At 28.4% G+C, this 16,452-nt stretch overlaps 2 protein-coding genes across 2 annotated transcripts; one reads left to right on the top strand and one right to left on the bottom strand.

The window, feature by feature from the left end:
• Nucleotides 1-15: 15 nt before the first annotated feature.
• On the top strand, nucleotides 16-3,484 carry LOC126904890 (ras-related protein Rab-40C). The gene is made up of 4 exons (XM_050684233.1): nucleotides 16-475; nucleotides 1,329-1,522; nucleotides 2,317-2,539; nucleotides 2,624-3,484. The coding sequence occupies exons 1-4, from the start codon at nucleotides 325-327 to the stop codon at nucleotides 2,935-2,937; spliced, it is 882 nt and encodes a 293-aa protein (XP_050540190.1). The 5' UTR covers nucleotides 16-324; the 3' UTR covers nucleotides 2,938-3,484.
• Nucleotides 3,485-5,632: 2,148 nt separating this feature from the next.
• On the bottom strand, nucleotides 5,633-16,250 carry LOC126904893 (guanine nucleotide-binding protein subunit gamma-e). The gene is made up of 2 exons (XM_050684237.1): nucleotides 16,040-16,250; nucleotides 5,633-6,859 (listed from the first exon to the last, which is right to left on the bottom strand). Exons 1-2 carry the CDS (start codon nucleotides 16,150-16,152, stop codon nucleotides 6,754-6,756), a joined length of 219 nt encoding a protein of 72 aa, XP_050540194.1. The 5' UTR covers nucleotides 16,153-16,250; the 3' UTR covers nucleotides 5,633-6,753.
• Nucleotides 16,251-16,452: the final 202 nt, after the last annotated feature.

Below are 16,452 nucleotides of genomic sequence, written 5' to 3'. Positions count from 1 at the left end.
TGTGCTTAAATTACGACCGCGGTAACAACGTTAAAAAAAATCTATCAGCTGGTCACATCCGATCGATCAGCGTTATCACCCGTTACTGTCTGAACAAGAACAACAAAAGGAACATGCACAATTGACAATAACAACATATTGAATTAGCTTTTGTTGTAACAACGTGAACTTTGAAAATTATTATAAACTTTCAGGTTTTTTCATTCTTTGTGTATCTATTTGAATTACAGATCATTTTTTAAGTGAATTTTCTTCGAAGTGTGTGTGTTTCATGAGACCAAATTTCATTAAATGCCAATGACTTGACGGATAGCTAACATTGGCATGTCGCTTGAAACCGATGGTTGTACTCAACAAAAAGAATACGACTACTTACTAAAATTTTTGTTAGTCGGTGATAGTGATGTGGGAAAACAAGAGATGCTCAATGATCTTGAGGACGGATCTTCAGAATCACCATATTGTAGTGGAAGTGGTAAACATAAAATTTTTATTGTTATTAGTTTTTTAAACCGTAGTTTCATATTATACTAAAAAAATTTGATTTATGTGTGTTATAAAATCTCACTTACTGCAAATCATTTTTTGACTATAATAAAACATTAAATAGTGTACTAATATCTTATATCAATTACTCATATCAAGTATTCTTTAATTTAAATTATAGTTCTAAAATAATGACAGTAAGAAATATTTATTCAGTTATGTATACTATAAAGTATAGAAAAAAAACTAAGATAACAAAAGCATTAGAAATATTTCATAAATACATCTTGAACATATTATTTTATTATGCATTCCACTATCACTTCTTTAATAATTCTAATTTAGTGATATTGTATTACAGTTTATCATATATTCCAATATTCGTTTACTTGAAATACAAAATTATCCTATGTATCTACATATTATATATAGAGTTTAGTTTAAAAAAAATGAATAGTATAATTTAGTTTATAAGCAAAAACTTTCTTGGCTTATTTTTTCTCCGAATGAAATTAATTTTGTAAAAAACAGCACTACTACTTTTTTTTTTGATAACATATTAAAAAACTTTTTAAAGCATTACTGGTTGGCCTCATTGGAATTTTCTTATCGCATAACACACCAGATGTTTCTTTTCACTTTACCTACCCACACTTAATCTGAAATAAACCAAAAAAATAAAAAGATTTCATTAGTATATGTAATAAAATATGTAAGAGTGTAAAGGGTAGAAATGAGAATGCTTAAATGCGTCTCATTTCTACTTTACTCATTCTCTGCTTTATTATCCTGTCGTCTATTAATATTTATTATCTTTTTAACTAAAAAAATATTCTTTTCAGCGTATAAAACTACAACTATCTTGCTAGATGGAAAGCGAGTAAAATTACAACTTTGGGATGCCTCTGGTCAAGGTCGTTTATGTACAATAATTAGATCTTATTCAAGAGGTGCTCAAGGTGTTTTGCTCGTATATGATATAACAAATAAATGGTCATTTGACGGCCTTGACAGATGGCTCAAAGAAGTTGAAGAGGTTTGTATTTGCCCCTTATAATTTAATAATATAATGGAATATATGATATCAACTACTAGTATCTATTCAACTAGATATAATGTATTCATGATTGAGCTCTACAAGACATGTATTTAATAGTTCATAATTTAAAATTTTCTCATATAATATTTTTATTAGTATTAAACTTACTTAAGCAAGGTGGACCGAGTTTTGTCCAGGTAGATAAAATGAATGGACAAAATTTGAGGTTTGATGAAATAATGATAATGATAGTATACACAAATAAAAAAAAAAACAATTTAATATCAGTATAAAATGCATTTTTGTCCATTTTATCGACTTTTTTAACAAAATCATAATAATATTTCTGAGCTTAAGTTTTTTGTAATTGAGTAGTCGAAATTCTATTAATTTATTTTAAAATTTATGTGCTGACTATGTAGCATTGAGTACCAATTAATTTATCCATATAAAGATAATAAAACAGGATTATTTGCTTATCATAATTCTTGGTCATTTGTTGAATACCATTCATTCTTTAAATTTTTAAAAATTTTAGTTCAATCATTATTGAAACCAGATATCATTAACTTATTTGTTTAACTCCACCTTCATCATTTTAATGTTAATCTCTAATAATCTCTTCATAGAAAGGATAATGAAATATAAGAACCTTTTATTTTTGTTTTTAAGCAACATATAAATGTTAGAATCATTATGTAATAAAAAATTATATAAAAAATTTTTAAATCTAATGTTATTGTATATTTATAAATTTCCTCAGTTAATTAATGTATTTTTGTTATTTCTAGCATGCACCAGGTGTCCCAAAAGTATTAGTTGGTAACCGTTTACACTTGGCATTTAAACGACAAGTTAGTGTTAAAGAAGCAGAAGCATATGCGACAAAACATCATATGACTCTGTTTGAAGTTAGTCCTTTATGTGATTTTAATATAAGAGAAAGCTTTAGTGAGTTGGCAAGAAGAGCATTACATAGAAATGGTATGGAAAGACTTTGGAGGTCAAATAAAGGTAACATATCAATAAAATTTAGTTTTTTATATCAAATATAGATAAATGTAAAAAATGTTTAACCAAAATTTTAATATTAAACAGTTCTGAGCCTTCAAGAGTTATGTTGTCGTGCAATCGTAGCTCGAACTACTCAATATGGTATAAATCAATTACCTTTGCCTGTGACAATAAAATCTCATCTTAAGTCTTACGCACTAACAAGTTTCTCTACTCTTTCTATGTCATTACCAAGAAATGCTTCAGCATCAAAAAAAATTAAACTACCTTCAAACAATTCCGGTTTATCATCGCATAACCATACTACGCAATCTATATCTAATAACCATAGTATAAAAAATACAGCATTAAATATTTCACCATCATACATTACAAGAAACTCATGTACTATATCATGACTTAGTTTAATTTATATTTTTATCAAAATGTATTCTAACTCATAATTATTAGTTTTTCCTTACATTATAAGTATTTTTGATATTGTGTGCAAGAAAGTTTTTACATGCCATTTTAACTAAAGCAATAATACTTTTTTTATAATAACAGATAATGCATGGAATGCTGTATGTGTATCAATCTTTTTTAATTACTTAAAGTGTTTTTACAAATATGATTCTATAAAAAAAAATATATTTATATTAATGTGGCTATAATTGCAAAATTATGTAGTTTTTCATAGATTTTTCCCTTTTTTTAATTATTTATTGAATGGACAACTGTAATTATTATTATAAGTATATATTAGTAAACTTATGTAAATAACAAATACTCACTTTTTTAGTCATTTTATTTTTGCATTTGTGAATTCTAACTATTTTTTCTTTTTGTAACTGTTTTTGATTATTTTTATTATTATTAAATTTTTTTTATTATTGTTTTGAAAAAATAATTAAATTTTTTAACATTGATAAATAAACGTTGGACTGAAAAGTCATTCCTACATGATGTAATTGTTTATTCAGGCATTATCTTTTAACTTGGGAATTTTTATGGTATCATTAAGTTCAAACCTAACCTGTTACGTAGAAATTTCCTATCCTATTATACTATAGAATGAGTGGTCAGTATATAACTTTTATAGACTTTTTTTAAAAATGGTTGCGTATAGCAGATTTTATAAATAATTTTATTAACAAATCGAAAAAAAACTAGTTGTTTTTCTCTATTTAAAATAATGATGTCATATGGTTATTAATATATTGTACTGGTAGTTGTTTGATAAAATTTATGTTCGAAACTAGATATAAACAACGTTTAAAAAATGTTCATCGAAAAACTATTCTATACAACTTTTAAAAAACAAAAAAAAGTAGCACTGAATAATAATGCATTTGTACAGCTCTAGAATTTCAAAATGTTCATAATCATCTATAAAATATAAAAGAAAAGCTTATTTTTCAAAATTAAATGGTTATTTAAAATGAATTATATTTTATAATTAATGTCTATCCTATGACTATTGTATGATATATGATAGCCTTTATATTGTATAGGCACTTCGCACCTCAGACTGGGCTTTGTAGGCTGCCATTTACTATTTTAAGATCTCTATGGTAATTAAGTAGTTGAGAGAATTCTTAGAAGAGAATATAACAACGATGGAAATAATTTTTGCAGCGATAGACATTTAAATGAAGAATTCAGATATTTTCACTTAATTTATAATTGATATCTTTAGGCTACTAAAAGTCCATAAACTTTACAGTAATTCATAAATAGATTAAGTAAAAGATAACGGAGCATAGTCAGAAATGGATATGCCTAAAAAAACATTTGCCGTAATAAAACACAACGATTATTTGGATAACAATAAAAATAAAACAGTAGAGCCAGTTCACAAAACTAAGGATAACGGAGGTTGGTATAATTTTTCCAATGATATAAAGTTTAGCGGTATAACAACAGAAATCGTGAAACATAAAGTAAATTCTAAACAAATTAAAGAAGAAACAAAAAAGTTTGGAAAACATATAACCGAGCATGACACAACAAAAATGACTGAAAATCTTTCATTTTATATTAAAAAAAAAAATGTTTTGTACATTGGAGCAATAAAAAAAATGACCACACAAAAACATCTTACAGACACATTTTTGCAATTTGGCCATATTAAAAATATTCTAATTTTAGACGGTACCCATCGATATGGTAGTCATAGTACGCTTAACTTTGGATTTATATATTTTGAAAATGACAGTTCAGTCGATAGTGTGATTTCAAAATGTACACATAAATGCTTTTTGAAGAACAATAACATGGTGTTTGTGGACAGACATTACATGTATTATGAACCTGAACAATTGTGTGATCACACATTACAAGATAAACAGAATGAATAATTATAAATTTTATTTGATTTTTGAAAACCAAGTATGAGCATGCATAACTTTGTGTAGTATAACGGAGAAATTTTTTTGTGATAACATTTATTATTGTTTTTATAATTATTTGATGTGTAACTTACAAATATTTTTTTGTTTATACATTTTCGGTCATTTATATTTTTTCATAAGAAGTGATCTTGAATTGATAGTAAACATTCATTTATACATTTTTTGGTTGATTTTTCTATTTAAAAAGCAGAAAAACACCTTTTTTTTTTTGAAAAACACCTATATTCAAAATTGTTTAGAGTTGCTATAAAATTTTTCCGATTTGATTTAATTTTTAACATTGAAGAGATCATCATTTTATTTAATTTAAAATATTTTGTGTTATTAATAAAAACATGTTTCAAATATGTACAATAAATTTGTAAAAATCAGTTTCTCCACATTTAGTTATATCACTGTTGTGATACCTCCATAAAAATATCAATTATTTTTTTAAATAACACAATTTTTCATAAACATCTACAATTATTTTATTTGTTTACACATATTTTTTAAATCAAACAATTAAATTAAATCCAAACTCATGATATACAAAACAATTACACTTAATTTTTAATTTCCAGTGTTTTTAGTATAAACGTTATGGATTTTATATAATTAAAATTATAAAAACTGTGTATGATATAAATAAGATGAATATGTAAGGTAATTTAAATATTGTTACAAATAATAGGTTGGGAGTACAAAAAAATGCTTGGTATATGGTTTATAAAACAAAAAAGTATTTTATTCACATAGCTAGTCTTATTATTTAATTGGTGCTTACATAAGTGGATTTATTTTTAAATATTGAAAAACTCGGATCATAGTTATGACCTGTGTTTGTATAATTACAATTAAAGGAAAATCAAGAAATCAAATTACATATTTATACAAACATAAATTCGGTAGTTATCATACAAAGATAAATAATTGGCGTATAAAATATGGTGCCATTTTTTGTTATAAACGATTAATTAAATTAGTTAAATGAATAAGAAAAAAAAACATTTTTATTTAACTATTTAAATATTTATTGAGGTCACAACAACCTTAAAGATGTAATAACAGTTTCGTGTAGCCTATTAACTATTAAAGCAAAAGGAATGAATACTTTACTGACTGGATATGATTCAGAGCGATTCCATTTTAAATTTATCATACATAAAGATATTGAAGAATTCAAAGATTTTTTAACTGCGTTGTCTTTTTCAATTAATTGATATTTTTTTATGTAGTATAAAATGTATTACAAGTGACTAGAATACAACTAAGAATTATGCATGTACATAATAATATTATAATTAATAATATAAAGTAAAGTATGATAGTTAAATTAACTTAGCTATTAAAAAATAGATTAAAAAATTTAATGGTATTAAATACACCGCAATTGGTATGTGATGATCAATTTTCTGAGGTTACGCTTGACCTACTATGATAATAAGTCTAATCGAATTTAAACAGAAACAGCTATAGTATTTCATAATTATCTTAAAATTGGTTCATTGAGCTTATACGATTACCCTTAAAATATATAATAATATAAAATATTTTATCATTAATTTTGATGGTTGTTTCATTCCATTTCCCTTATTTTTATACTTATTTTATTATTGATATATAAACGTGTCGTAAACAAAACAAACTGAACAAAATATTCTTATTTTACGATATTGGAAATGTTACAATTGTATGTATTTTAAAAACTAGTTCATTATTTACGAATAAAAAACAATGATTGCGTTAATATTATAAGGAAAATGTATAAGTGATCCGATGGCAGTTTAAACTACCGGCCCTCGTCACTGCTGTTTTAAAGACACAGTAGAAAATTGCTATTCACATTATTGCACATTTTCCTTTTTCTGCCCAAGGGTTGTTCTTTTTGTCGGGTGCATGGATGAGTGGATCGGTTTTCTCGTTTTCTTCTACAAACTCTCTCATCCTAAAAAAAAAATGTATAATAAAAAACAAGTAAACGCAAAACTAACATCAGGTTATGTTTTGTTTGTATTTAACGACTCCATTCTGTCCAAAAATCGTTATTTATTTCATAAAATATAGAGACACATAATGAACAGTGTATAGTTAAATTTTTAGATGTGTGTAGATCGTCAAATTTAAGCAGACATATATTTCCTATAAAATAAACTAATTAGTTAATTCAACTCGGACGTCAGTCTAAGTAAATGTTATCTTTTTTTAAGACGAATCATAGTAAATTCGTCTAAATAAATCTATACTATTTCCTCTCATCTCGAAGTTTAGTAAAAAAAACAGTTCATTTATTACGCTTAAAAATTGTGCATCGCAAATTGCAAAAAGAAATATTAATTATCGTAAAGTTTTTAATTATATTAGGTAGTAATATCTATTGTTAATCAAAATGAGTACGGACATGATATTAATCTCGAAGAATTGTAATCATCGAATCAAAAACTTATTTTAACGACTGTTGCGTGAGAGTATTTAATCAGTAGGTTACAAGCGTTATTTTGTAAAAAAAACTAGTCGCGAAAGACATAAAAAAAAACTTCATGCAGCACAGAAAAATTAAATAATTTTTTTTTGTTTTGTTTAATCATATTCAAAGTTTTGATCAACAACAGTATTTTTAACATATTACGGTCGTTCGGACGCAATGGCAGTAATGTGAGCCGACCCAATAAAATATATTTTCCATGGTACAAATTATTCCTATAAAACACAACGAACCCCATAAAAAATATGCATTGCATGTGTTCATCGCCAACATGATCGATGGCGGTCGCCAGTTGCTGTTCAACGTGAGCTACATCATGTTAATTCGTATGATATTTTCTACCAGTCAAAAAAAGCTATTGGACTATGGTTTACTAGATCGTTATCTGTGTTGTTTACTTTTTACGTCGCATTTTAATCGAAGAAATAGAAATTTAAAAGTCGTTTTCGCCCGATAATGTATTATTAATTAAATTATTTTAATTAGTGAATTCGTGTTTTTGATAATATACTAATAAACGGTAATCATAATACCACTTTTTTCATTGATGCGAGTACTTATTATTTTACATCAGCACATATCGGACAATGGGCTTAAGAATTATTCCAAAATCATTTGTCTCTGTTTTTCGTTATTCTTGTTATCCGTGTAGTTTTTATCTAATAACCGGAATTTTATACAACAGTAAAAGCTCTAAACAATACATTGTAAACGAATTTGATTTTTCTTCAACGCCTACACGCTCGTGCGATGTTTGGATGTGTTCTCAGGAAAAAAATATCCGATGAAAACAGTAAAAAAAAAAAAATAGAATAGAATAGCAATGAATTTTAGAACGTATATTATCATAAAGCTATAAATAATTTTTAAGCTATTGTTACTTACGCGTAAATTTTCGATTAGAGTACATGTGTTTTTAATAATTGAAAATTACGTCAATAATGTGTTTTTTGTTTGAACAGTTTGTTGGTGTAACTAAGTAACATTTGTTTTGAGCATCGCACACACGTTCACATAGATTACTTGGAACGAAAACAGGGATTTTATAAGATTCTACTTAGAATGTGTTTGGAACTTGGCCAATTTGTTGCGTTTTAACGTTTGTAGCGATTAAAGATTTCGTCTATAATAGAAATATACATAAAAAAATATACTTAGAGTGTGTCCCACACCTGTGAAACGCGGAAATTGTGAACTTTATCAAGTTGACGGTAGACGGTGTTTCGTAACTACTTAAGTAATGTGCACTATGATCATTTCAACGGCATCATAAAGTAGTACTACATATAAATGAACTCGACCGATAAGAAGTCACCGTAAATGTTTTTTCATTCTTATCGATACATAAAAAAGAACCCGGTGGGTAAGACCATTAACGTTTGTTTGCGGCACACGCGTCTGCTAACCGTATTATAATGACTTCTCATCCCAACTCAACAATTAAACGATCAAATCTATTAATCTGCTTACATATGCTCAATAACTATACCTTAGTGGGCGAAAAGAAAATTTTTCTCATTAGCAGTGGCCTTATTTATGTAATCAATGACTCTTTTAAGGTTACAAATGTTACATAGTTACTATGCGTTACTACTATAGTCGTGATAGGCTTTGATAATTTTCCTGCGGACGGATCGAAATCATTTAAATTCATTAAGAACCGGACTAGAAATATTTCAATATACTATGGGTTGGACCGGATTTTATTTATTCATCGAGGGCTGACCGGGCCGTCATTTTTGGGCCCTTGCAAGTGTTTAATAATTTGTGTTTTTACGTGCGTCCAAAAGTAATTCGAGTTTATAACAATATTATCAAAACGTCTCTCATATTATATGGTTTGATAAATATTCAATTTGCAGTCTACGCGAGGGGTACATGATCAAAAAAGGTAATTTAATACAATATGTGGCAGGGCAATTGAATTAAAATAATTATGTGGTCGGTAAGTCCGCCCGATCTGACTCTCTAGACGTCCGAGTACTTTCTGACGATTCGTTTGGAACAGTTAAACCTCTTACAAACAATGTAGTTCACAGACAGATTATACACACGAAAAGGGCGTTGTCGACTAAGACTTTTGCATAAAAAAAAATGACTCATGCTCTTGTCCGACTGTAATAAACCGTCAAACTGTCGCTGGCAACATCTAAATAAACATGTCGGAATGGAAAAATGACGACTCGTATTCTTTCGAGTTGAATTTCGAACAAACGATTACACCAATCGCACAACACATCGAGCGAACGCGTATCTATTCACATGCAAATTGTGCAAGTCGATCGGATGACACGGAGAACTTGAGAGATTCTGTGCAACAGATGCTTTTGTAAAACGACCGTTTGGTCAACGGCTGTTGTTACAAATACAACAGCCGGCTGACACGAATATGTTACGTGTCGCGGGATGTTATCTACCGTTTTCTGACGTTGTCCAGAGATTGTTTTGCATGAAAATATCGATGTACTGTTTGCCTGACAGAACAGGGACCGCGAGACGACAACGACGTCTAAACAGTGCCGCAAGCATGTGCTGTTCAGTCTGTTCCAATTTGCGCACTGCGCAATCTCATCGGGGCGTTCATTCTCTTCTTCCTCGTCCCTTCTAGCCGGTCCTTTTATTTTCAATCGCGTCACTCCTTCAACCGCCTTTTCCCTCAATTGTTGTTTTACAAGCAAACGTGTACCTGTAATCGCCTAACCCATAGACTGTTGGCTTTACGCTATCGGCCGATTTATAGCGTAAAAGTGTATGTTCCACTCGAGCAAACGGCATTTACAGCGTCTTCCATTTTGGCCGTAATGCCATTTTAATGATATATCTGCCGACTACAAATCGAGCTAAAACAGAGTGTCACTTCATTCGCCCAAAGTTTTATGTTGATCATGTTCAGTGTAGTGTACAAATAGAAAATATATTTTTTTCAAATGGAAATCACGATTTTCTGTAATAACTCATTAGATGACAAATAAAAATCAACCGCACCGCGTAATTATTTTACAAAAAGAGTATTTACCAAAAAACGATGAAAATCTACACGTTGACTGTCTCATCTATGTATTCTATTTAAATGTAAACTCCTAAAATTATTATCATTTTTATATTATAAAATAACAAAATTTTTAATTATTTCATTTTGATTTATTGGTGGTCTTGGGCGTTCATGAGTTTTTTTATGTGATCAAATTACATCGTATTTTGTCCCATTTACGGTAAAAATTGAGTGATCACTCATTTTGTACGAGAATTTCGCGGGAAACATTCAATGAATATTTACAGAAAACTCATATTTTATAAATATATATAACATATCCTCTTTTTTTACTCTCTACTAAATGTAACTTATCTAATACTTGCTGTGAATAAAATTACACTCAGTATTAATTACTCAATAGCAAACACGAGTTTTTCTTACTTCTTAGGCATTTTTTTAGATACAACTATTTCGACTTATTGTTTCAATTTCGTAGTAATTTTCGCTTAGTGCTCAAGTCTTAAACACTTCACGGGTCACTTTTGACATTGATAAATGTTTAAATCAACTCTTAATACTTTAGCACTCCGGAATAAAAAAAAAAAATTAAGTCGTTGGAACGACAAGACTTATATTAATAGTGGCTAACTTATACTTGGCTGCTTGTTTATTTTGTTTACACTCTTACCAACCTTCATATTTTTCTGATAAAACTTTTTTAGATGAATCCATAAATTAATTTATAACAATGTATCTTGTATAAAATATTGTTAAACAATTAAAAATTTTTTTATAAAAATATATCCTGAATAAACAAGAAAAATAAAAAAATTCGTTATCAATTAGCTGATTGACTAATTTTGTTAAACATTCGTTTTTTTAAGTTGCAATAATATCAATGGTATTGGTTCCAATTCTCATGGTAAGAAATAAAATTATGAACTTTAGTTAAACACCAAGCCGTTAAAATAATAGTATTTCTTTTTGGTTAAGTCGTAGTCCTAAAATGTTTTTCAAAGAATAAATTTTATTAGACCATTAAGTTGTCGACGACATGGTCACTAGATAGTGTCGCACACACACACTAAAAAAAAATACAATCAGTGATCACAGTTGGATGTGAACTGTAAAGAAATCCCAATGGAATATCGTCGGCAAACATGATCCGGCTCATAACATATTGTCAATTCATCTCACTCGATGTACTAACACTTCGTGGTGTGAATAGTAAAAAAAAGGTCAACACAGTAGCTGTGAATAGATGTATCTATTCACTGTGTAATCTTATAAAATTATCAAGTGCGTTATAGAGTCAAAATAGTGTAAGTAAAATGTACTCATGTAATCTTTCTTCTTTTTCCTCGCCTTAATCCCAACTACTTGGTGTCGGCCAAAATGTATTCATGTGATATTTGATTAAATTAAAACAAGTCTGAGCAAAAAGATTTATAATAATTCATTGATTTACATTAGAGTACATGAGAACTACAGAGTTGGATATATTAAAAACGTGCAATTAATAAAACGAGAAATATTATTTGAGTGGTAGCATTTTGTCAAAAGGCAAACGATTATGTGTTCAGTATTCGTTGAATAGCTTACACTTTATAAGTTCACATAAAGTTAAATTTACTCACGCTATATGTAACGAATAAAATATTGTGATAATCAACTTAAAGCTTGAACCTTTTTAACTTTAATAAATGGATTAAATTTATGTTCTCGTCAATTCATTTTTAATACGGGGTCCTATTTATATCAAATTTGAAAACAATTTCATACATTTTTTAATTTCATTTAAACATCCCAAATTAACAACAACAAATACACTCAAAGAACTGCTTCATTTTAGATGATAAATGTAATATATTTTTTCGAATCGGTTAGTTTAAAATTATAAAGAATTTCGGGCGGCACGGCATGGAGTGTCAAGAAAAAAAAACTCGGTCAAAAATCAACAGATTTTAACGAAATGCTTAACGTACTTTTTGAATGTATTTGGATGGGTTTGGTAAAAATTGTAGGTTTTAAATCGAAAAACTCTGATGGCAATGAGCGTTTTTAATAAAATATTTAAACATTCACAGTGTGCTAAAAAAAATTGTCTCATCTTTGCGAATAATTTTCCTAGAATAACGTCGTCAAGTTTTATCATTTGAAAATTGGACATCGTTAAGTATTTTTTCCAGTATTGAATAATTTTTCAATATTTTATTTTATAGTAAGATTCTAACTATAAACAATGCATATATACAATCTTAAAATGTATACTGTACATGCTAAGTGTTTTTGTATCTATTTACTATGACTAATTCTTGATTCATTTTTATCTATTTACATGATAAATAAATTTAAGGGATTAAAATATTAATCTCTAGTAATGAGTTGTATAACTTTTTTAATACCAACCTATACATTTATGCTTTCATGTAATGTAGTTATGGTTCACTGATATATTCAAGCTTATTTTTTCAAATTCATTTACTTGAAATTTCTTATTATAAAACCAACTTGGATACTCAATTATCTTGTCAATTTATGTTAACTAATTAGAGGAATGACTAGGATCCCATGAATAGGGCATTGATTGGCGTGTGCACAGTATAATACTCAAGAGTGTTTATGACATCCAAATTTGGAATAAGCTCAATTTAAACTGTTGACTTCTTATGACAGCCATTCGATTTAATCATCCAATGTATAGTCATTTAATTGGTTCCTAACTATACGGCGTATAAATTATCTAACTTATTTTATGTTCGTATAACAATTAAATATAATGTTTTATGCCATACCACATTACGATTACAAGTCTACCGAGTTGTGAGCTATACTATTACGTTTTTGGGTTAAAAAATTCGGCTAGAGGTTTATTTGCAAGTAAAGTCATTCTTAAAACTTGTAAAAGTTAACAAATCATTGTTAACTAAACTAATCATAGTAATTACGATTACTTTAGTTCCGCAGAAATTGTTATTGCGGAGGTGTAGTTCTGCTTAATATGAATTGTAGAAATCAAAACAATTAAACTGTATAAGTAATGAAAATAAAATTAGTGTTAGTGAGCCAACCCATAAAATCATTTATTAAAAACATATATAACTCGTGTTCAGTGAAAGGCGATAACATTTAAAAGATGTGTTACTAGGGCAAAAAGTTATCCATTCATTATCAAGGTGAATTGAACTTTATACTAGAAAAATGTGTTTTTATTATTATGTTACTTGCATTGATGTAATATTTGATTGTTCATAAAAAAAAAAAAAACGATAAAACTAGATTCAATCATTTCTGATGAAGGGTTGTTAACATAATATCAAGAAAGTAAAATAAATTAAGTATTTGTTAACATAACATTTTCAAAATAGAATTTATATAAATGTACTTATTTTTTAATGATTTTAGATAAATATAACTAACAAATGTGTTTACAATCGAACATGAAATATTATTTTATTTTTGATATAAGTCTTTCTATTGTAAATATTTTTCGATCGTTATATAAAATAAATGTAATTGATACTTAACTAACACATTAATGAAATACACTACTCAACAGCAGTTGTAATGACTTGAAATACTTATATGGAAGATAATAATTGAGTAGCGATATATTTCATAAAACCCAAGTAAAATTAAAAAACAACTCATCACAAAAAAATTGTGTTGCACACATGTAACAGTTTCATTTATTTTAATTAATTTATTAACATTTTCAAATTAGATAAACTGTGAGTGGACTTTCCTATATTTTAACAGCTCATGTTACAGTAAGTAATTACATTATGCATTAAATAATGTTCCGAGTTGTTAATTATTATTATCTACCGAAATGTTCAATTTACAGGTACGACGAACGTGGCCTGTAAATGAACAATTTTACTTTGTAAGCAGAGAACGTATTTAAAAACTGCATGAAATCAGTCGGCGAACATACGTTTTTTACATTTGACTTATACTAATCCATTTTACAATGTTAATTACACATTACTACCAAATATACTTATTGAGTTTTTATTTCTAATAACGTACTAGAAAATTTTGTAATTAACACTTCATAATTTTTCAGTTACAACAGTGTTTTCCTTTCTATAACGACGTGACTAATAACTAATAGATCTCACATGACAAATTATCTAATAAATTAATAACTTGAAAAATGTTTAATAGGATAAGAAATCTCTGTTCAAAAAAAACATACGAATAATACTCTATTTGAATAAATACTTATTTTTGTTAAAACAATATGCCTGTAGATATTATGAGAATATTTTATTTACTTTACATAAAACGTTTGACAAAATAAAAATCTATCCTAAGCATTTTTTTCACAATTGCTTAATTTAAAATATAAATTTCATAGCCATTTAATATCAATAACAATTTATTGGTCAGCTCAATCTATTAAATATCAATATAACCAAACATTATATTGATTATATTATCATTATAAATAATCATTAATTTTATAATCAATAAATGTTAATAGTAGATTTTTATTTTTTTTAATATGCTTTTTTATATTATTGTATGAGTAATTGCATTTATTTTTATTTTCAAAATAGATTTTTCAATCTTAAAACTTTTAATTGACTATGTCCTAATAGTTTTCATTAATCATGATCGCTAAATACCTAACAAGTTGCTATTTTAAGTTGGGTCTATTAATCAATTTCCATTTTATAACGTGTGAACAGTATGCGGTATCTTTAATGCGTTTTCAGTACGATTTTCAATTGTAGATAGTCGTTGTTTTCAATTTTTTAATGTCATGTATTTTATAAATTACGTTGTTAACAATGGTGCTAGTAATCATACAACATTGAACATTTATTGCTCTGTACAAACACCTAAGCGCAATTTTCAAAAAAATCAACTCTGATCTATGTTGTCTATAAAAGTTAAAAGTCGTTCTTAAATCGTTGCAATATTTCAATCATATCGTTTGATTTTACGCTGTACATACATTATCATAAAAAATGTATATTTTAGTATTTTTAGTAATTTCCACAATGAGCAAATAATATTATATTCAACGTAGGGTACTACTATTCAAACATTCTTCAAATTAATGAGCCAGGCGACTAAAATTTAACCGAATCATAAAACATATTTAACGTTTACCGGCTCATGTATCCCTAGGATCTGTATGTCTCTGTGGCAATAACATCACAGACATTCGGTGATATTATTAGACTGTTGTATAATTAAGGAGCGGCGAATATAAGAAATGTATTATTAGTTACGTGCAAGCCGAGAGATTGGCGGTTTGTAAAACATTTTATCGAGTGATGGCTATTACGCGAAAAATAAAATGTAATTTAGTGGGCTACATGTAAGTAAACAATAATGTCTCTACCAGTGGGGTTCGGTTACTTCAGTAATCCATTAGCATTAGAGTAACAGAAGAGTAATCGTTGACCAGAGACATTAGTATTCCCTTTGATGTATCGATCCTCTTTGATAAATGTAATGGATTTAAAGTAGACATGTTTTGCTATTATTTTTCATTTATTTTTATCAGTCGATAAATTATGCGCTTTTGTACGGTTGAAATAATAGTTGGTACTTGGTTGGTTTTTTAAGTGTATGTTTGTTTGTCGTTATTAAATGGATATCAACTATAATGACATTGAAATAATATAAAATGAAAAATTGCCGGTACTCACGCTTGTATGCTCCTGGACAGCGGCCACCGGTCCATTGTAGATTGGTAGCGCATGTTTTCTATTTGTTTCTTGAGCGCATCCCGGTCCATTGCTGAAAGCACACTGGGGTCCATGACTTTGTCGATGTCGTAGCCACCGGCGCCCGCGTTTGCCGCCGTCGATGCCGCTTGCCGCCTGCAGTTGTCGCCGCCCGCCGCGCTCCGTCCGGCTGCTAAAAACGCATGCGTGCACTTACTATGAATTACGTCACCTCTACCAACCGACCGCGTTCCCTTCTACCGACCCCCGTTCCACACGAACAAATCTCCACCACCTGCTACCCAACACAACCGATAACGGAGGGGACGATGATGGTGGGCGGAATACCACACTGCGTACGATATCGATTATTATTGAAACCGAAAAACGCGCGC

This window comes from Daktulosphaira vitifoliae, unplaced genomic scaffold (assembly GCF_025091365.1).
Source record: "Daktulosphaira vitifoliae isolate Bord-2020 unplaced genomic scaffold, ASM2509136v1 Scaffold_4, whole genome shotgun sequence".
Taxonomy (NCBI): Eukaryota; Metazoa; Arthropoda; class Insecta; order Hemiptera; family Phylloxeridae; genus Daktulosphaira; species Daktulosphaira vitifoliae.
The sequence above is the reverse complement of the archived record's forward strand: the minus strand, read 5'-3'. Positions and strand labels throughout refer to the sequence as shown.

Excerpts from the sequence above, each read along its gene's own strand:
- LOC126904890 (XM_050684233.1), top strand. The coding sequence starts at position 325 with ATGTCGCTTGAAACCGATGGTTGTACTCAACAAAAAGAATACGACTAC. Across the intron at positions 476-1,328 it reads ACCATATTGTAGTGGAAGTG|CGTATAAAACTACAACTATC; the intron begins GTAAACATAAAA and ends TATTCTTTTCAG. Across the intron at positions 1,523-2,316 it reads GGCTCAAAGAAGTTGAAGAG|CATGCACCAGGTGTCCCAAA; the intron begins GTTTGTATTTGC and ends TGTTATTTCTAG.
- LOC126904893 (XM_050684237.1), bottom strand. The coding sequence starts at position 16,152 with ATGGACCCCAGTGTGCTTTCAGCAATGGACCGGGATGCGCTCAAGAAA. Across the intron at positions 6,860-16,039 it reads CTGTCCAGGAGCATACAAGC|GATGAGAGAGTTTGTAGAAG; the intron begins GTGAGTACCGGC and ends TTTTTTTTTTAG.